Source organism: Leucoraja erinacea, chromosome 36, assembly GCF_028641065.1.
Source record: "Leucoraja erinacea ecotype New England chromosome 36, Leri_hhj_1, whole genome shotgun sequence".
Lineage (NCBI taxonomy): Eukaryota > Metazoa > Chordata > Chondrichthyes > Rajiformes > Rajidae > Leucoraja > Leucoraja erinaceus.
In genome coordinates, this window is record NC_073412.1 from 9,167,058 (window position 1) to 9,189,151 (window position 22,094).

The 22,094-nt window shown below is 44.9% G+C and overlaps 1 protein-coding gene across 5 annotated transcripts in view; it reads right to left on the minus strand.

Moving 5' to 3' along the window:
- The window catches only part of LOC129713532 (casein kinase I-like), a 198,276-nt gene that overhangs the window by 14,983 nt on the left and 161,199 nt on the right, over window positions 1–22,094 (minus strand). For 2 of the 5 annotated variants that reach the window (XM_055662622.1, XM_055662621.1), the window contains 4 exons: window positions 17,050–17,145; window positions 13,861–13,974; window positions 5,304–5,410; window positions 2,801–2,824 (listed from right to left, as the gene is read on the minus strand). In XM_055662622.1, coding sequence (XP_055518597.1) covers window positions 2,801–2,824; window positions 5,304–5,410; window positions 13,861–13,974; window positions 17,050–17,145 — 341 coding nt within the window. The remainder of the gene's footprint in view (window positions 1–2,800; window positions 2,825–5,303; window positions 5,411–13,860; window positions 13,975–17,049; window positions 17,146–22,094) is intronic. The other 3 variants (XM_055662624.1, XM_055662623.1, XM_055662625.1) reach the window with 3 other exon arrangements.

Here is a 22,094-nt window from a genome sequence, read left to right on the forward strand (position 1 = left end):
TCTACCTTCAATTTTCCAGCATTTGCAGTTCCTTCTTGAACAAACTACAAATCTATGCACGTTGCTCTTGCACAAACAGGTCCCACATATAGAAACGGGTGAAATACTTGTTTCTAAGTAAGTTTGCAAATGACAAATGAACAAGTGAAAACATGGAACAAAGACATAGGTAGAAACAAGGAACTGCAGATGCTGGTTTACAAAAAAAAAGACACAAAGTACTGGAGTGACTTAAGTGGGTCGGGCAGCATCTCTGGAGAACATAGATAGGTGACGTTTCAATTAGGACTGGAGTGACTTAGTGGGTCGGGCAGCATCTCTGGAGAACATGGATAGGTGACATTTCGGGTCGGGACCGTTCTTCAAACATAAATGTAAAATAGGTATTCTAACAAGTAAGCAGATGGAAACTTTGAATTCTAACATTGGTATACCTGTGTGCGATTAAAACTATAGTTTTTGTGCTTCATGTTTAGAGATTTCATGCAAAAATAAATGGGAACAGCTGGAAGAATATCTACCACACAAAAAGCAGAACAATATTTATACATTGTTAGAACGTGCGTATCCATAACGCTAATCAGATATAATACGTTTGATTAATTAGGGAATACTTTGTATTATGTGGGCCAAATTGGTTATAATGCCATTTTCGATCAAGAACTAGAGAACCACTTGGACAATTACTTGGACAATTTTGGCAAGCAGATGAAAAAAAGCTGTCTTGAAGGGGAAAAAATAGACTCGAGGAGAAAAAGGTGTTTCAGTGTAACCTTCTTGCAGCAATCAGGCATATTTGTCTCTTAAATAATCAGTTTCACAGCAGGTGGCCATAGAAATTGAAAAGAAATCACTTCTATTGCAAGATATTCCATTGAACAATAAAACATGCAATCTTTAGTATATTTCAGCTTGCAGTAACAAAAATAAACTTTTTGCTATTAAAATCTTTCCTTTTGAAAATCCTGCAGGAAAACTAATTTTTATATTGCTAGTCTGAAACTCTCTCGCTCCGAAACACCCTTTCCCATTGACAGAACTGTTTTTATGGTGTGATTTTAGTTTAGTTTAGTTTAGAGAGACAGCATGGACACAGGCCCTTCGCCCATCAGGTCCACACCAACCAGCGATCACCCGTTTACACTAGTGATATGTTATCCCACTATGTTATCCCAATTAAAATACAAACCCCGTTAAAATAGGAATCAGAGCACCTGGAGGAAACCCACGTGGTCACAGGGAGAACATGCAAACTCCACAGAGAGCAACTGAGGTCCCGATGGAACTTGGGTCTCTGACGCTGAGGCAGCAGCTGTGCCAATGTGCCTGTCCTTTTCTGTAACGCAAGGTCTCTTAAAAAACCCAGCTATTGTGTTAAAGTAGAACTACCTGTACTAGAAAGAGGAGATGCCACCTAAAATCCTATCACAGCCATGCCCATTCTCAGGAAATGCAGTCCGAATGCAGTAGAATCTTTACTGAAGTTTCTCGTGGTTTTATTTGAGAGAAATGGCATGGCGGCATGGCGGCGCAGCGGTAGATTGTTGCCTCACAGCGCCGGAGACACGGGTTTGATCCCGACCACAGGTGATGTCGGTACGGAGTTTGTACGTTCCCTCCATGACCTGCGTGGGTTTTCTCCGAGACCTCCCACACTCCAAAGACGTACAGGTTTGTAAGTTAATTGGCTGGGTATGAGTGTAAATTGTTTCTAGTGTGTGTAGGATAGTGTTAATGTGCGGGGATCGTTGGTCGGTGCGGACTCGCTCGGTGGGCTGAAGGGCCTGTATCCGCGCTGCATCTCTAAACTTAAAACTTAAATATTGACCAAAATAGTTTTGCGATTCAACAGAATAAATTTTAACTCGTTTCCTTGAGAAAAGGATTGTCAAAACTACATCCTTTTTGAAAAGACCTGGGTTGGAGGCTGCCTGCGATGGACAACTGCTAGAAACTTAATTGAGGGAGTGCAGCGTAGGTTTACAAGGTTAATTCCCGGGATGGCGGGACTGTCATATGCCGAGAGAATGGAGCAGCTGGGCTTGTATACTCTGGAGTTTAGAAGGATGAGAGGAGATCTCATTGAAACATATAAGATTGTTAAGGGTTTGGACACGCTAGAGGCAGGAAACATGTTCCCGGTGTTGGGGGAGTCCAGAACCAGGGGCCACAGTTTAAGAATAAGGAGTAAGCCATTTAGAACGGAGTCGAGGAAACACTTTTTCTCACAGAGAGTGGTGAGTCTGTGGAATTCTCTGCCTCAGAGGGCGGTGGAGGCGGGTTCTCTGGATGCTTTCAAGAGAGAGCTAGATAGGGCTCTTAAAATTAGCGGAGTCAGGGGATATGGGGAGAAGGCAGGAACGGGGTACTGATTGGGGATGATCAGCCATGATCACATTGAATGGCGGTGCTGGCTCGAAGGGCCAAATGGCCTACTCCTGCACCTATTGTCTATTGTCTATTAATTTGGATCAGTCTCCGATTGGAAGATGAATCAAGATCTGGACAAAGACTTATTTTACACAAACAAGAAAACTGCTTTGTCTCAAAAGATCTGGCATTGAAGCTACTTAAATCTGAAATTGCAAAAACCTAAATGAGAGATTTCCCTTCATGTTAACGCAGCCTGAATCATAAGTTTAAAAGGACATTAATGAACCTGGTCACATTTACATGGTGTTTGGCCTCTAAAAGGTGGTCACTGGCTGACACTGCAATCACCCAGGCAGATTGCGTGAACATTTTACATCATTCTATCCTGTTCTGCTCTCTCGTTCCCTGACCAAACAGAGGGACTCACCACATGTTGAGCACTTTGATGCAGCTACAGAGTTTAAAGAGAAAAGACAACAGATTAATCCAAGTCGAAAGCCCTGCTGTGGGGCTCATCATGCACATGGGTGACAAAGGGGGGAAGGGGGGAGGTAGCCGTGGGGCAAGATGGGCCGAGGGGAAGAGCAAGGACTAAACCGACTGATGGAATGAGGGAAGCGAACAGTGAGATAGGGAAGGGGAAGCACAGGAGAAGCAAAGGATTCAACTCAACAAAACCCCCAAACATAAGAGAAACATGACAATTCGCCAACCTTGGAAATGAGTGAAGCTGGTAACGTGGCTAGATTACACTGACATTCCTGCCAGTGGCCTTTTAAAAAAATTAAATTAGCTACACTCGGATTTTACCACTGCAGGTACTTGAAAATGCGATTTTAAATTTCAAATTTTCACTTTGCTACAGAATGAAGAATGTAATACTCCCTATTACCAGAGTAATGGAAAGATTACAAAAATTCAAAAAGTCTTTCTAATAATGCACATGCCTCATAGGAACGTTAGATAGTCATAGTCATATAGCATGGAAACAGGCCCTTCAGCCCCAACTTGCATATGCCGACCGACCCATTCTAAGCTAGTCCCACCTGGTCCATATCCCTCCAAATCTGTCCTACCCATGTATCTGTCCAAATGTCTATTAAAACCTCATTCCATTCCATGATTTGATCTAAAGATCTGACTAACGCCAAGGTGTTGATCTTAATGTGGAAGATAAACAGTTTGGCTATTAATCCAGTGTACGTACACTGGCATCAGAAACTGATACACAAAAGGAATGGTTCTTCTAGATTGCCACAGGTTATTATGCAGCAATTCAAAACTATACTCAGAGCTCGCCTGACTGGAGATCATCAAACACTGAACAGAAACTCCAAAGAAGTTGAACTGATTTAATTCCAAACGGATGATTTCAAATTGCAACTTAAAGAGTACAACAAAAAAAAAAAATTGCAGATGCCGTAAATCTGAAATAAAAACAGATGCTGGGAACATTCTGCAGGTCGGAGACTGGGTTAACGTTTCAGGTTGAATACCACGTCACAGGTGGTGGTCTGAAACGTTAACTCTCTTGGCTTAGACGCTGCCTGACTTGCTGAGTGTTTCCCGTATTATCTGTTTGCAATATTTTTTCTCCCTCATTGTAACTACTTCCTCAAAGCATGACATGGTTTAGTCATGGAACCCTCTCCTGCACTTCACTGTACTGTCCAACCTGTGTTACTTTAGCGCAGAATGCCATTTGATGTGGTCAAATATGCACAGCTCAAAGACTAATGCAATCATTAGTCTCAGAACCGTGTCACATCCCAATCAAAACTCCCCCAGTGCAGGTGAGTGAGGAGGAGAACAGGGAAGAGGGTACTGATGAAGTTTAGAACAAAACAGCTTAAAATGCAAACAGTCAAAGTTAAATATGATCCGATAAGGAGCAGTCATGTCAAACAGGGCTTCTGTATGTAAGACAATACGATCTCCTTCGAGACTCAGACTTCAAAGAAGGTGTGTTCAGAAAGCTCCCATTAAACTTGGATGAAAGCATATCCGGGAAAAATGATGGAAATGCAGGAAATATTAACCCTTTCATTGGCACACACCAGCATTTGTGTAATGTTGCTTCTTGCCCCCATGGACAATGATGGTGAATAATTGAAGAAGGAATTTTACCGTGCAAATCAAACAACCTAGCAGAGATCCCGGCCGGTGTCAACAGTTTGTAACATTTTATTCATGTTGGTAAGATGGATGGTTCTCAAGCCCCAACACTTAAGCTGAGTTAAGTTCATTGAAGAATAAGTATTCAATTGGATTCGGAGTTTTACCAGCCAAGCCCCTATTTTGTGAAAGATATTTTTTAGTTTGCTATTCAAAAGCGACTTCTCAGACCAATGCAACTAATACTAACTTGCCAGAATTTCGTGATGAAAATTAGGCTTAAATGATAAGTTCTAGCATTATCGTGGAAGAGCCTTTGGTCATCCTAATTGCTATTCTGGGTTAGTGGGTAAACATCCAGAACTAGTGGTCTGGACGAGTACCTAATACTAGTTGGAAATTATCGTTCAAAGCGAAACTGATGGGAAAAGCACACTATGAGACAGTGAAAGGGTTAAAAGGATTATGGACAACTGCTGCTCCATCCACGTGAATCACAGTCTGCCGTGCATGTAGTCAGCCAGGTACATTTCCAGTTCAATGCTCCACACTTTCAAGACCCACCTCAAAATATTTGCATTGTGAATTTTCAAGATGGGAAAATCTCTCAATTTTCAGATTTCTTAACAGCCCCAGAAAACAAAAATCCACTCATCGGATTTCTCTTATTTCTCTTATTTCTATTGGGAATTTTCTTTTCCCCTCCAATAGTCTTGAGGTCGAGTGTTTGAATGTGCAATTACTGAGGTAATGAATAGTGCAAGGTGGAGCATTCACCGAACACGAGGGAACGCAACACATCCTAGGCAACATACTTGGTATCTTCTGAAGTTTCCACCTCTGGTTGAGTTGTAATCGGTGCACTGGAGTGTGCCGCAGTTGGATCGTCAATGTTAAGCTCGCCGTTGGTTGAGCTAACCACCTGCCAGGAAGGATGAGGATGAATAGATAAGGTTACGGATCACAACATTCACATTGGAAGAACATTACTGTGATTTATTTTACCGCCATCCGCATTCCCCCCCCCCAAATGTTCTTCTTTCCTCCTTTCCTATTAACCCTGCACCCGATTTACATAGAAACATAGAAACTAGGTGCAGGAGGCCATTCGGCCCTTCGAGCCAGAACCGCCATTCATTGTGATCATGGCTGATCATCCCCTATCAATAACCCGTTCCTGCCTTCTCCCCATATCCCTTGACTCCACTAGCCCCTAGAGCTCTACCTAACTCTCTCTTAAACTCCCACTTCTTTCAACTTATGATAATAGACAGTTATGAGTTTAAAAATCACTGCCAGATTCTCACAAAGTAATTGCTAATGCTTAAAGAAGAGGCAAGGAACTGCAGAGGCTGAAATTTTGAACAAAACACAAAGTGCTGGAGAAACTCAGCAGTTCAGACAGGGGATGGACACGCGATCTTTCAGGTCGAGACCCTTCTTCAGACTGATACTGAGACAGTCTGAAGTAGGGTTCCGAAATGTCGCCTCTCCATACCTCTATGGATGCTGCCTGACCCGCTGAGTTCCTCCAGCATATTTTGTCTTGATAATATTTAAACATAATAGCAGAAAATGGACATTTGCCTGAAAATGGCTGGCCCAGACTGAGCAGAATGCCAGCAGTGGTTAATATGGAGCTGCGTCTTTAGGGTTACGTTTAGTATCGGAAAACAGATATGTCTGGACCTTTTGCCAATGTGACATCGTTGCTCGCCTCCACTCAGTGTTTCACCACTAAAAGGGAGGAATTAGCAGCTAAAACACACAAGCCGATGTCATCTTAGACATCTCGGCCTATTATATATTCACTACTTCCATTACTTTCAAAGCAATGGAAATCCAGGTAGACAATAAGACAAGTCCAAGACTTACAGAAAGTTCAAGTGCTCCAGGCTAATCTAACTGTTGTTTTCTCTGAAAAATGAGTTGCTAATGCGTTTGAGTCACATTGCTTGATAAATGTTCCTGAAGATGCGTTTTTCCTTTCAAGGCATGAGGCAGATTAATTTTGGCCAAGGGTTTGTTTACTCTGCTATCATTCACAGTGGCAGGAAAACAATGTCAATATTGAATCCACGCCTGATGTTTGCAAAGCCAGCATTTCCTTTAAAGTGAGGAAATAGAAAGCTAATTTCCTATCAATTTAATTGCTGCACTTCATCATCGATGCACAAGAAAGAACATTATTCTGTGCATGAGTAGTGTACCCCATGTATATAGTATGTCAGCTTAGTTCAACCAGACTTAACCTGGAAATAAAGTATTTGGGAAGGAGCTGCATCGAAGATAAGACACAAAAAGCTGGAGTAACTCAGCAGGTCATGTAGCGTCTCTCTGGTGAAAGGGAGTAGGTGACGTTTCGGGTCGAGACCCAACTACGAGGAAGGTTCTTGACCCGAAACGTTACCCATTCCTTCCCTCCAGAGATGCTGCTTGTCCCGCTGAGTTACTCCAGCTTTTTGTCTCTAGTGTGGAAATTAAGCACAGATTCTAGGCTTGATGATTCAATATACTCTTGGAAGACCATTGCCCCACTGGAGATATCACCTCCCCTCTATCAGAGGAACACAGATGACAATGAAGCACTAAGTATCCACTCTTATAGTATAAAGGGCCTGTCCCACTTGGGCGCCATTAGCGCTTCACGCAGGTTTTGTGAATCCGAAAAACCGGGGCGCCGCGCACGACCGCACGTTACTGCCTACGCCACCACACACGCGTCACGACGTGTAAATGATGCTGCATAAATGACGCGCAAATGACACCTAAGTGGGACAGGCCCTTTAAGCTGAGAGTCAAACCAGCTATCATTGACCTTGAAGGTATCAATCTCAACCAACATCAGAAGAATACTTTTCTAATATTATAAAATTGTGGTTTGCGGGTTTTTGTGAAACTTTGCTGCTTCTTTTCCTCATTACAATGGTGACTACAATATGAAAAAATGTAATGGCTGCAAAGCCCTATGAAGTGACCCTTCACTGTACAGTCACTGTATAAATACAAGTTCTTCATTCCTGAGGGTATTCTACTCAGGGTTTCATCTTACAGATGATCCAACATAAAGCATTTATAGCAAAGAAAGGTGGTCTCAAGAGGATATCTGCTGTTTGAATACAGTATCCTACAATGGAGAGAATGGGGCAGCATGGTTGGTGTTGCTGCCTTACAGCGCCAGAGGGCCGGGTTCAATCCTGACCTTGGGTGCTGTCTGTACGGAGTTTGTACGTTCTCCCTGTGACCTGCAAGGGTTTTCTCCATGAGCTCCGGTTTCCTCCCACACAATAGACAATAGGTGCAGGAATATGCCATTCGGCCCTTCGAGCTAGCACCGCCATTCAATGTGATCATGGCTGATCACCCACAATCAGTATCCCGTTCCTGCCTTCTCCCCATATCCCTTGACTCCGCTGTCTTTAAGGGCTCTGTCTAGCTCTCGCTTGAAAGCATCCAGAGACCCAGCCTCAACCGCCCTCTGAGGCAGAGAATTCCAGACTCACAACTCTCTGTGTGAAAATGTTTTTCCTCATCTCTGTTCTAAATGGCTTACCCCTTATTCTTAATATGGAATAATTCTATATATAGAATTAATCTTAATATTCTTAATACAGAATATAACTCCAAAGGTGAACAGGTTTGTAGGTTACTTGGCTTGGTATGAATGTAAAATTGTCCCTAGTGTGTGTAGGATAGTGTAAGGGTGCGGGAGATCGCTGGTCGGTGTGTACTCGGTGGGCTGAAGGGCCCGTTTTCGTGCTGTATCCCAAAACTAAACTAAAACTATGTATTAAATTTAGGTCAATCCCCAGACCCATTTTGGGATAGCTACTTATCTAGGATATTGTCTTGTTTTTAGGGAATGTGAGGTCTCTTGAGACATCTTTATGAAAATATTGTTTCAATGTTGTTCCTTTAGAAGTAGTCTTTGCTTACTGCTTCTCGTCCTCTCAGGAGGTTTGAAGATGGCCAACTGAACTCATGTGGTACTCAATAACAAATGGCATGAAAGTTTAGAGACAAATTAAATAGCAGATGCTGGTTTACAAAGAAAGACACAAAGTGCTGGATTAACTCAGCAGGTCAGGCAGCATCTTTGGAGAACATGAATAGACGACGTTTCGAGTCGAGTCTGAAGAAGCGTCCTGATCCGAAACTTCACCTATCCATTCAAACCCTTCAAATAAAACGGTGTAGGAAAGAACTGCAGATGCTGGTTTAAATCGAAAGTAGACCCAAAATGCTGGAGTATCTCAGCAGGACCGGCTGTTTCGTCTGAAGAAGGGTCTCGACCCAACACGTCACCCATTCCTTCTCTCTAGAGATGCTGCCTGTCCCGCTGAGTTACTCCAGCATTTTGTGTCCATCTTCATTCAATAAGACTTGTGGACAGCTTGATTAACCATCAGCCGTGGGTTTATTTTACTTGCACAAGGAGAGAGTGTCACAGTCAAAGGCTGTGATTACATCTCTAAAGTTAAGTCGGCACAGCAGGACATTTATACATCAAAAAAAGATAACAACTGAGGAGGTACAGATGTGAAGGTAGACAAAAATGCTGGAGAAACTCAGCAGCATGTATGGATAGAAGGAATAGGCGACGTTTCGGGTCGAGACCCTGCTTCAAACATAGAAACATAGAAAACTGGGCATGGGGGGGCCCTTCGAGCCTGGAAAACCATAGGAAGAGGTGAAGGCAGTAGGCTTATGGGAGAGCTGGGAAGGGGAGGGAAAGATTCAGATTCAGATTCAATTTTAATTGGCATTGTCAGTGTACAGTACAGAGACAACAAAATGCATTTAGCATCTCCCTGGAAAAGCGACATAGCACATGATTTGAATAAATAATAATAAGTGTCTGGGTGGTGATTGGCAGTCACTGAGGTACGTTGTTGAGTAGAGTGACAGCCGCCGGGAAGAAGCAGAGGAAGGCAGAAAGGAGGCAGAAAGCAAGGACTATCTGAAATTGGAGAAGTCAATGTTTATACCGCTAGGGTGTAAACTAACCAAGCAAAATATGAGGTGTTGCTCCTCCAATATACGCTGGGCCTCACTCTGGCAATGGAGGAGGCCCAGGACAGAAAGGTCCGATTCGGAATGGGAGGGGGAGTTGAAGTGCTGAGCCACTGGGAGATCAGCAAACTGAGCGGAGGTGTTGGGTCAAGCAATTGCCAAGCCTGCGCTTGGTCTCGCCGATGTAGAGAAGTTGACACCTGGAACAGCGGATGCAGTAGATGAGGAGGAAATTGTAGAAACAGCACCTCATATTTCGCTTGGGTAGTTTACACCCCAGCGGCATGAACATTGACTTCTCCAATTTCAGATTGTCCTTGCTTTCTCCCTCCTTCCCCTCCCCAGCTCTCCCACAAGCCCAGTCTCCGCTTCCTTTCTTCCCCCCATCCCCCCCCCGACATCAGTCTGAAGACGGGACTCGACCAGAAACGTCGCCTATTCCTTCTCTCCATAGAGTTCAGCCGCTGAGTTTCTCCAGCATTTTTGTCTACCTTCGATTTTCCAGCATCTGCAGTTCTTTCTTAAACAAGTACAGATGTGAGGTAGATTGATATGTTAATTACAGGAATTGTGGTTTACTTTTAAAATGTACCAAAGGCGGTCCGAATCCAACAAGGTACAAAGGTAAGGACAGTGAAGGTGTTAATGACGAGTCTGCGAGAACCAGGGTATAGTGGAACTGACAGGTTATATGTTAAATGATGGATACTGGCAGGCATCTTATGGACTCTGTGAGCAACAGAGTACAAGGGCAACGTCAATGAAGGTGTGAATGGCAACTTGAACTAACAGTTTATCGACTTCCACATCACGTTCTCCAGAAATGCTGCCTGATCTGCTGAGTTACTTCAGCACAGGGGTGGGGAACCTGCGGCCTTCTGGGCCATTAAGTGCGGCCTTCTGATTGAATCCAAATTTTGTAGAACAAATCCTTTCATTTTTATTAATATGTCTTTGTTCGTCTTTTATTATTTTTATTTCAATCTTAAAATGAACGTATTTAAAATACCAAAGAGTAAAAGAAATTAGCATTTTTTAGCTTTCAATTTAGCATTTCAACCTCACCTAGTTGTTGCCTCCAAGGCTCCTAACGAACTACAGATGGAATTGATTGAGCTCTCAGAAGATGACATTTTAAAGTCCTTATTTGACGCTAAGAAAGATCCGATTGAAATATGGAAAAATGCAACAGAATACCCACGTCTTCGGCAACATGCACGATAAATGCTTTCTTGCTTTTCAACCACCTATAGCTGCAAATCGACATTCTCCTACCCAGCCCAAATCAAGGCGCCTTTACAAATTAAAAGGCTAGTTAACTCTAGAATTAACAACATTTTTTCATTTTCTTGAAGTTAGTACATGGTAGTTAGATTTTTACAAAATAATGTACAATTTGAAGTATATCTAATTGAAGTTTCTTGGATGCGGCTTTATTAGATTACAGCTAACTTAATGCGGCATTCCAACATGAAAAGGTTCCCCACCCCTGCTCCAGCATGTCATCTTTTTGAAGCATTCATTATTTTTGCAGCCATGCTCTGAGGAACTAACAATGGGATTAGAACCGAGTGGTGCTAACACCTCCAGTTTAAATTCCCTTTGGAATATTTTGGAGGACCAAGAAACCAAGAGCATGGTTGCCACTCAAATACTTGAACGTTGAAACAGACCAGAATTACCCTGTTGACTCTCAGCACAGCCAGCCCTCTTTCTTTCAACAAGTCTTGGAAAATAGTGGATTCCCAAAGTCTGAACTTCCATAGTACACTGTTTAAGAAGGAACTGCAGATGCTGGAAAAATGAAGGTAGACAAAAATGCTGGAGAAACTCAGTGGGTGAGGCAGCATCTCTGGAGCGATGGAAATAGGCGACATTTCGGGTCGAGACCCTTCTACCTTCCATAATACACTAATCACTTATCAGAACCGAGTATTTTTCATTTAAAGAATGCATGTTTTTAGGTATTTCTTTAAAAAATAAACAAGGTGGCAGAGCGGTGATTTTGATGCATTCAAATAAAACAGTTGGCTGGCATGTGATTGATCTGTGCCATATTAAGCAGTTAAGCATCAGGGTTGTTAGTACATTGCAAATGTTTCTGGATCAACTTACCTTCAAGCAGGCAGACAAAGTGCTTCCTTGCACGTGAATTTTTTCTTTTAAAGGGCTAATAACTATTTATCAGCTGCTCCTACTTTCTTTCTTTCAACTTCTGCAGTTATCCCCTAACTCTACCTGCCTCCACAGCAGAGGGGAACGCTTACAGCAGTTGCTGTCACTTCTGCTCAGAACATCATAAATTCATAAATGAAAGGACTGGACAAGCCAGATGCAGGAAAAATGTTCCCAATGTTGGGCTAGTCCAGAACCACGGGGGCCACAGTCTTAGAATAAAGGGGAGGCCATTTAAGACTGAGGTGAGAAAAAACTTTTTCTCCCAGAGAGTTGTGAATTTATGGAACTCCCTGCCACAGAGGGCAGTGGAGGCCAAGTCACTGGATGGATTTAAGAGAGAGAGAGAGATAGAGCTCTAGGGGCTAGTGGAGTCAAGGGATATGGGGAGAAGGCAGGCACGGGTTATTGATTTGGGACGATCAGCCATGATCACAATGAATGGTGGTGCTAGCTCACAGGGCAAAATGGCCTCCTTCTGCACCTATTTTCTATGTTTCTAAAGGAGCATTCGGCCCATCAAGTCTGCTCCGCCATTCAATCATGGCTAATCTATCTCTCCCTCCTAACCCCATTCTCCTGCCTTCTCCCCATAACCCTTGCCATCCGTACTGGTCAAGAATCTCTGCCATAAAAATATCCATTGATCTGGCCTCCACAGCCTTCCGTGGCAAAGAATTCCACAGATTCACTACCCTCTGACTAAAGAAATTCCCACTCATCTCCCTCCTAAAGGAACATCCTTTAATTCTGAGGCCGTGACCTCTTGTCCAAGACTCTCCCACTAGCGGGGACATCCTCCCCACATCAAGAACCATTTTGTAGCACAACATCTCACTTGACATCCCAGCGTGGCACTGAGCGAACACATACACGATCGGTGGGCAAGATCTTAAGCTGAAGCCTTGTCTGCCCACTCAGGCTGGTACAAGAGACGCCAAGGCACAATTTTAAAGTTAACCAGAGGACCTAACCTGGTATCCTGGCAAATCCTCAACTTTTCAACTGGTCACTAAAGCAGATTATTTTGTTATTAGGCCTTGCTGATCGATGGATTGTGATGTATAAAATTTGACTGTTCTAATCCCTACATTATAACTTCGAAATGAGGACGTCATCAAATGAGAATGGTACTTGGATGTTCTCAGGTAGTGGAAAGTTAAACTTCATATGTTTCTTTGTTTACACAGTACTCTCACAAGGCAGAGAGAGCCAGAACCAAAGTGTGACTGACTGTCTTGGAAGGTCTGTCGCTCCCCTCCTCCCCAGTGCAGGAATCTCCGCAGGAAAAGTATTCAGGACAAGCTTAGGACAATCCTGTTACAGAGTAATACAGCACGGATACAGGCCCTTCGGCCCAACTCATCCATGCCAACGAAGCTAGTCTCATTTGCAAACATTTGCTGCATATCCTTTTCAACCTTTCCTATGCATGAATCTGTCCAAATGTCTTTTAAATGTCGTTATAGGACCTGCCTCAACGACCACTTTCTCTGGCAGCTCGTTCCATGTTCCCCTGGGTGGAGAAGTTGCCCATCAGGTTCCTTTTAAATCTTTCCCCTCTCTCCTTAAACCCACGCGGCATGGTGGCGTTGCTGCCTTACAGCGAATGCAGCACCAGAAGACCCGGGTTCGATCCCAACTACGGGTGCTGTCTGTACGGAGTTTGTACGTTCTCCCCGTGACCTGCGCGGGTTTTCAGATTCAGATTCAGATTCAGATTCAATTTTAATTGTCATTGTCAGTGTACAGTACAGAGACAACAAAATGCATTTAGCATCTCCCTGGAAGAGCGACATAGCATACGATTTGAATAAATAATAATAAGTGTCCGGGGGGGGGGTGGTTTTCCCCGAGTTCTTCGGTTTCCTCCCACACTCCAAAGACGTGCAGGTTTGTAGGTTAATTGGCTTGGTAAATGTAAAAAGTGTCCCTAGTGGGTATAGGACAGTGTTAATGTGCGGGGATCGCTGGTCGGAGCGGACCCGGACCTGCGCTGTATCTCTAAACTGTATCTGTATCTGTAAACTAAACGCGCTCTGGCTATTGCTTCTCCTTCCTTGGGAAAAGGCTGCGTGCATTCACACACACACTTGGAGCACACACCAATGTATATTAGACTACTTTTTTTTCCTGAACAGCAAATGTCCACCTGTCAATGAATCACAGAAGAAGGTTGAATACCTGGACAGAGCCCCCGTGTCTGTCTGACGTCAGCTGGGTGGTGGTCAGGAAGGAAGGGTTTTGCTGCCGATTGGGCTGAATTTCCCATGCTCCTCTGCGATCGGCTGCTCCTGTCTACTCATTGATTATAACAGAAGGGAAGGGTGACAAAGGGGATCCATGCAGCAGAGCAGGCACAAGCAAAGCAATGAAACAAAAAGTTAGTCGTTAGTGATTATTAAACTGGTTAGCAAAGCATGAATGGTGCCGTTCTTAGGTATGCCATGATACACAGGTTTGCCATTGTAAATTCTAAAGAAATCTGTCATTAATTGAATATTAATTGTCTACTGACGACATTTTTGGGCAGTCGGAGCTGGAGGGTTACCACAATTTAGTTTTTTTAAGTTTGGAGATACAACGTGGATATAAGCCCTTTGGCCCACTGGGTACATGCTGACCATCGATCACCTGCACACTAGTTCTGGACTGGACTACACTGGATTTAAGAGAGAGTTAGATAGAGCTCTAGGGGCTAGTGGAGTCAAGGGAGAAGGCAGGCACGGGTTATTGACGGGACGATCAGCCATGATCACAATGAATGGCGGTGCTGGCTCGAAGGGCCGAATGGCCTCCTCCTGCATCTATTTTCTATGTTTCTATGTTATTCCACTCCCTCATCCACTCCCTACACAATTTACACAAGCCAATTAACCAACAGTACAAACCTCCACGTCTTTGGAATGTCTGGAAACGGGAGCCCACCCCCCCAGGAGAAAACCCACACGGCCACGGAGAGAACGTGCAAACTCCGCACAGACAGCACCCGTTGTCAGGATTGAACCGGGGTGACTGCCGACGCGCAAGAACGGGAGGGGGAGTCTGAAATTATGCTGGAGGTGCAGCAGGCGAAACTCAAGAGAGAATTCACCCCATCCCAAATCCAAGGCTGATTAAATGTAACGCCGCCTTCCATCAGTGGGTGTAATACAGGCAGCATCGATGATGGTTGGGAAGTGATGAATATGGCCAGACCTGCCAGCAGAACATACGCGTTTAAGAAGGAACTACAGATGCTGGAAAATCGAAGGTAGACAAAAATGCTGGAGAAACTCAGCGGGTGCAGCAGCATCTATGGAGCGAAGGAAATAGGCAACGTTTCGGCCCGAAACCCTTCGGGTTTCGACCCGAAACTTTACCTATTTCCTTTGGGTTTCGGCCCGAAACATTGCCTATTTCCTTCGCTCCATAGATGCTGCTGCACCCGCTGAGTTTCTCCAGCATTTTTGTCTACCAGCAGAACATACGCTCCAGGTTTAGTCAGCGCAGAGGATAATAAAAACACTGCACTTATGGGGGGACGTTTCTTGTTGATTTCTGTAGTGTACTGTTCTGTGTCTTTTTTCTTTTTCTTTTTTATTTTGTATGGATTTATTGACATTTAATCTATCCAATTAGTTTAATCAATTGCTGTAAAGCACTTTGGTTCAAAGTGATTTTGTTTAAAAGTGCTATATAAATAAATATTATTATTATTATTATTATTATTATTATAAAAATCCTGAAGGTAGCCGAGAGAAGCCTACAATGGGGTCATTGAAAAGATCGGATCGGAAGCGTGTGGTAGAACTATAATCATGTATAGTCTTTCTGCTGACTGGTTAGCACGCAACAAATGGTTTTCACGGTATCCCGGTACACGCGACAATAAGCTTAGAGCTAATTGTAATGAACTCCAGACGCCTGTGATCAGCAACATACCTAATAACACACCACAGCAACTTAAGAGATTAATCTGTTCCTATATACACTTGTGAAATTTTGCACTGGTCAAAAAGCCACTCCTATTCCGAGCGGGATCACTGCCCGCCACTGAGGTTTGCGTAGCGTGGATTTCTCCTGCGCTAGAACGGCAAGGAGATCCGTTATTTACGATTCCACTCACGACCAGCGAAGACAATGTCAAAGAAGCGGCTCGATAAGGAAACAGGTGAATCAGTGTGCAGGTCACCCTGGTCACTCCCTCTTCTCCCACCCTCCCCTCCCCTCCCACTAGGCAGGAGATACAGAAGTGTAAAAGCACACACTTCCAGATTCAGGGACAGTTTCTTTTAAGGTGTTTTGAAGCAACTAAACATCCTATCACCAATAGAGAGCAGTCCTGACCTACCATCCATCTCATTGAAGACCCTTAGACTATCGTTAATCAGACTTTATCCTACACTAAACCTTATTCCCTTTATCCTGTATCTATACACTGCGGATGGCTTGATTGTAATCACGTGTAGGCTTTGCGCTGACTGGATAGCACGCAGCAAAAACACCTTTCATTGTGACAAAAACTAAACTAGGGTGTGAATCTGTGTGGCAGGGGTGAGAATTACTATCTGCTGCTTATTGAGGCCGTGCCCAATCTCCTAGGATAACACCTCCCTGGTACCGAGGGCATGAAATTAGACCGGCTCACAACATCCTCCTACATTGCCATGTCTGGCTGGCCAAGCAAACCTCAGGGCAAGCTTAAAATTATTAGATCCTATGGGATGGGTGGGAAAATGAAAAGGAAAAGGTGGATACGTTCCAAAGGGCAGACACAAAATGCTGGAGTAACTCAGCGGGTCAGGCAGCATCTCTGGGGAAAAGGAAGGGTGACGTTTCAGTTCGAGACCCTTCTTCAGCAGACCCCAGACCAGCATTTGGGGTCCATCTTCAGTGTAAACCAGCAGCTGCGGTTCCTTCCTACACATATATGTTCCAAAGGACTTGATTTCTATTTGCAGAAACAAGGAACTGTAGATGCAGGTTTACCAAAACAAAAAAGACACAAAGTGTTGGAGTAACTCAAGGGGCCCAGCAGCATCTCTGGAGAACATAGATATTTGACATTTCAGGTCGGTGCGCCTCTTCAGACTGGAGAGGGGTCCCGACTGGAAACGTTGCCCGTTCATGTCCTCCAGAGATGCTGCCTGACTCTCCGAGTTACTCCAGCATTTTATCTCTTCATTGTTATTGCTTACACAAGGGGAATAATTCATTCAAACAAATCCCTCCTCCCTTTGATGAACCCACGTGGGAGCACAACATCTTCTCCCAGCTGCATCATATTATTAGGTAAGTCTAGCTGTTAGTTGGTCACAGCTCCCAGTATTGGTCCCCTGGACAAAAGACTGATGTACAAAGGATGAAAGCATGCCCGACCCTCATACTGACCTGGTTTCGAAGTGGCTGCTGCAATGTGGCTTTATCCCGATGTGCATGGCTATCTCTGCCTCCGTGATCTGGTTGGCTGGATCCGATTGCCGTGGGCTGTGGGTGAAATATGGAGAAGCCAGATCAAAACAGGCCGCATGTTTAGTTTCTAGATGCAGCGCGGAAACATGCCCGACTGATGCTATCCTACATCAATTTACAATGACACCAAGCCAATTAACCTACAAACCGATACGTCTTTGGAGTGTGGGACGAAACCGGAGATCCCGGAGAAAACACACGCAGGTCACGGGGGGGGGGGGGGAACGTGCAAACTCCATACAGACAGCACCCTAGTCAGGAGCAAACCCCGAGTCTCTGGGAAGGGGAGGGGAAAGATGGAGAAAGCAAGGACTACTTGAAATTGGAGAAGTCAATGTTCATGTCATGAATCTAAATGTGTATACAGCGCATTTGGAAAGCAGTGACAGGATCAGTCAAAGTCAGCATGGATTTATGAACGGGGAAACCATGCGTGACTAATCTTCTGGACTTTTTTGGGGATGCAACAAGTAGAATGGATAAGGGAGAGCCAGTGGATGTGGTGTATCTGGACTTTCATAAAGCCTTTGACAAGGTCCCGCACAAAAAATTAGTGTGCAAAATGAAAGCACGTGGTATTTGGGGTAGGGTATTGACATGGATAGAGAACTGGTTGGCAGACAGGAAGCAAAGAGTAGCATTAGCGGGTCCTTCACAGTTAAAGGACATGGGGTAGGCCATCTTAAGACTGATATGAGGAAAAACCTTTTCACCCAGTGAATCTGTGGAAGGTCGTGGAGGTCATTTCAAGAGAGAGTAGATATAGCTGTTAGGGCTAACGGAATCAAGGGATATGGGGAGAAAGCAGGAGTGGGGTACTGATTTTGGATGATCTGCCATGATCATATTGAATGGTCATTATGCTCGATCATGCTGGCTCAAAGGGCCTACTCATGCACGTATTTTCTATGGTTCCATGTTTCTATGTTAAACACCACCCTATATCTATATCGAAGATAGACACAAGAAGTTGGAATAACTCAGCGGGACAGGCAGCATCTGTGGAGAGAAGGAATGGGTGAAGTTTCTGGTCGAGACTCATCAGGCCCAGCTTCATGCTCTTTCCCAGGGAGCCAGCTAAAATTGTGTGAAGGTTAGAGCTTATTCAACTTAAATGCATCCAGAGGATTATACTCCATTTACTTTACTTCAGATGCCCTTGACCAAAGCATTTTAAGAAGTTCTTAATCCAAAACAGAAGAGACTGGCATTCACATTTCTGAACAAATAGCAAACGTCTTTCCATTTGAAAGCCATGGCGGTTAAGACTTTTTGGCAAGGTTGATATTATGGAAATTTGAGTCACAAAATCTCGCAACGTACTGAGAAACAAAGCAGGGGGCAGTACAGGTATCCTTTATAATCTCCTGCGCTGCATTCGATCCAACACACAAGATAGACTTGCTAGCAGAGCCCCATTTAAAACGAGGCAAGACTACACCAGTGAGAGCTTTGGCGGTTACGAGGTTGGGAGAGGTTGAGCAGGCTAGGACTATTATTCTTCGAAGTGCAGGAGGATGAGCAGTAATCTTATAGAAGACGACAAAATCATGAGAGGAATAGATCGGGTAAACAGATTGGATAAATGCAGGCACTTGCTGGGGAGTTGGGGAATCAAGAACCAGAGGGGACATAGGTTTGTCAGGGGAAGGAGGCTGATTTAATAATCTGAGATGTACTTTTTTTTTACACAACGGTTGGTCGACATATGGAATGAGCTGCTGCCGGAGGAGGTAGTTGAGGCAGGCGCAATCGCAATGTTTAAGAAACATTTAGATATAGGTACATGGATAGGTTTAGATAGGGATATGGGCCAAACGAAGGCAGATGGGACTAGTGTAGATGGGACATATTGGTCAGTGTGGGCTAGTTGGGCCTGTTTCTACTCTGTATGACTCAATGAGGTGGAATTTATTGTATATGTGGCATCAGCCTGTACGGTTTTATCATCAGACCTGCCAACGTTCAAGCACTGTACTTATTAGGTTTTTAGTTTTAAGATACAGTGTGACAACAGGCCCTTCAGCCCACCGAGTCCATGTCGACCAGCGACCATCCGTACACCAGTTCTATAATACACACGTGGGATAATTTTACAGAAGCCAATTAACCCACAAACTTGAACACCTTTGGAATGTCGGAGGAAATCGGAGCGCCCGGAGAAAGCCCATGGGGTGACTGGGAGAACGTACAAACTCTGTAGTAGTCATGATCGAACCTGGATCACTGGCGCTGTGAGGCAGCAACTCTACCTCTCCGCCACTGTGCCGCCCAGAATAGTAATTCTGTTCTTATTACTTGTAATAGTGGGTCGGGAGATTGCAACCTTCACATGGTCCACACTGTTTCGACTAATGCAACCAACCCGACTTGCACAAACAAGATCAAATAGAACAAGCTGGCCTACAACTTTAGGCTGTGCACGCCATACACAAAAAGACTTGTAATAATCAATTTAGTTGTTTTTTTGCTGGAGCTTAAAAGACATAAGAGACTCCAAGCACACAAATAATTTGGAGCAACCAAGGCACGATGCGGAGGAAAAGAAAAAGATCAGCTTTAGGAGCAAATAGTTTTGGATCCATAAATAGAGAATGGTCACCAACAGATGCAAGAAAAGACCGATTTACACAGAATGCAATTGCAATCATTTGGCCCCTAAAGGTCTTTTTCCTTGATCCACTCTTAGCTACAATGACAGCACAATGAATCAACCCATAAGATTGTCCTTGCCACCCGCTCTTCATTTGGAGACTTCTGACATGCACTTAAAGGCCTCTGTGAACGTCACAAACACCAACTAAACGCAACTACCAACTGATTGGGTTGCACTGGGCCTTTGGGGTTTGTTTTGTTTTTGCACAATATTGGGATTTTGTATTGATTGAACTTTTATTTTTGTTTGGTTGTGATATCGTTTATTGAGTACTGGAGGAACTCAGTGGGAGTCACTCGGGTATCGGCGTACACTGGCCCGAACTCCAGTGTACACTGTGTTGAAGAAGGAACTGCAGATGCTGGAAAATCGAAGGTACACAAAAATGTTGGAGAAACTCAGCGGGCGCAGCAGCATCTATGGAGCGAAGGAGATAGGCAACGTTTCGGGCCCGAAACGTTGCCTATCTCCTTCGCTCCATAGATGCTGCTGCCCCCGCTGAGTTTCTCCAACATTTTTGTGTACCTTCACGTGTACACTGGTCTGAACAAACTCCAGTGTACACTGGCCCCATCCCCGAACTCCAGTGTACACTGGCCCCATCCCCGAACTCCAGTGTACACTGGCCCCATCCCCGAACTCCAGTGTACACTGGCCCCATCCCCGAACTCCAGTGTACACTGGCCCTATCCCCAAATTCCAGTGTACACTGGCCCTATCCCCAAATTCCAGTGTACACTGGCCCTGTCCCCAAATTCCAGTTTACACTGGCCCCATCTCCAAATTCCAGTGTACACTGGCCCTATCCCCAAATTCCAGTGTACACTGGCCCCATCCCCAAATTCCAGTGTACACTGGCCCTATCCCCAAATTCCAGTGTACACTGGCCCTATCCCCAAATTCCAGTGTACACTGGCCCTATCCCCAAATTCCAGTGTACACTGGCCCCATCCCCGAACTCCAGTGTACACTGGCCCCATCCCCGAACTCCAGTGTACACTGGCCCCATCCCCGAACTCCAGTGTACACCGGCCCCATCCCCGAACTCCAGTGTACACTGGCCCCATCTCCGAACTCCAGTGTACACTGGCCATATCCCCAAATTCCAGTGTACACTGGCCCTATTCCCAAATTCCAGTTTATCAGATTCACAATCAGATTTTATTCGGCAAGTATGTTTTGCAACATACGAGGAATTTCACTGGCCAGGTCAGTCATACAATTGAAAGCAGCAGATCACTCAAAAACGGTGCGACTCACCCGTAGCAGGTCTGTCTTTTTTTTTAATTTTTTGTCTAGTTAAATGTAGTGTTGGTGTTTTTTTAATACTGGTTTTAAATGTGTATATGTGGGGGGCGGGGGGGGGAAACTGTTTAAAATCTCTTCCCTGTCCGGGAGACCGTACCTTTTCCCTGTTGGGTCTCTATTGTCGTTGGGGCCTAGCACCGTGGAGCGGCCTCCAACCTGAACAACCCGGGGGCTCGGGAGACTGTGGAGCTGTGGACTACTCACCATCGTGGGGCTAGCCGGCCTCGGAGCGTGGGGAGCGGTGGTGACTCGCTGCTGCAACTCGACTCCTGGGGCTCGGAGGCTCCAGCAACGCAGCCGCAGGTCCGGTGGACTGGGACATCGGGAGCTCGCGGGTCCGGGGGGAGAGACCGCTTCCCGGAGCTCCCGCAACGCGACTTCTCCAGCCCGTGTCGCGGGGTTGGAACGACCCGGAGCGGGGACGGAACGACCCGGAGCGGGGACGTACATCGCCCGGCATGGCTTCATGGCCGTGGGACATTCCAGCGCCCGCCGGGGGCTCCAACATTGTGACATTTGAGACCGGGAGTGGGGCCGTAAATCGCCTGGCACGGCCTAAAATGGCCGTGGGACTTATCATCGCCCGCCTGGGGCTAGGACATCGGGAGAGAAATGGAGAACAGGGGAGAGAAAAGACTTTGCCTTCCATCACAGTGGGTTTACTGTGATGGATGTTTGTGTGAATTAAATTGTGTGTATGTCTGTAGGAAATTGTCTTTATTTGTATCGCTGTGGAAACGGAATTTCGTTTGAGCCTCACTGAGGATCAAATGACAATAAATGGTATTGTATTGTATTGTATATCAACATGAACATCCACCACAGTGACTCCTACACATTCCTCACTGTGATGGAAGGCAAAATAAAGCTCAAGTCCTTCCTTTTCTTCTTTCTCAGTCGGGGGCCTCGAGACCTCCGTTGGCGGGACGGTCTTGACTTCCGTAGCCGGCGGCGTTCAGCTCCTGCATCGGGGGAATGTCAGCTTCCCCGCGCCGGGCGA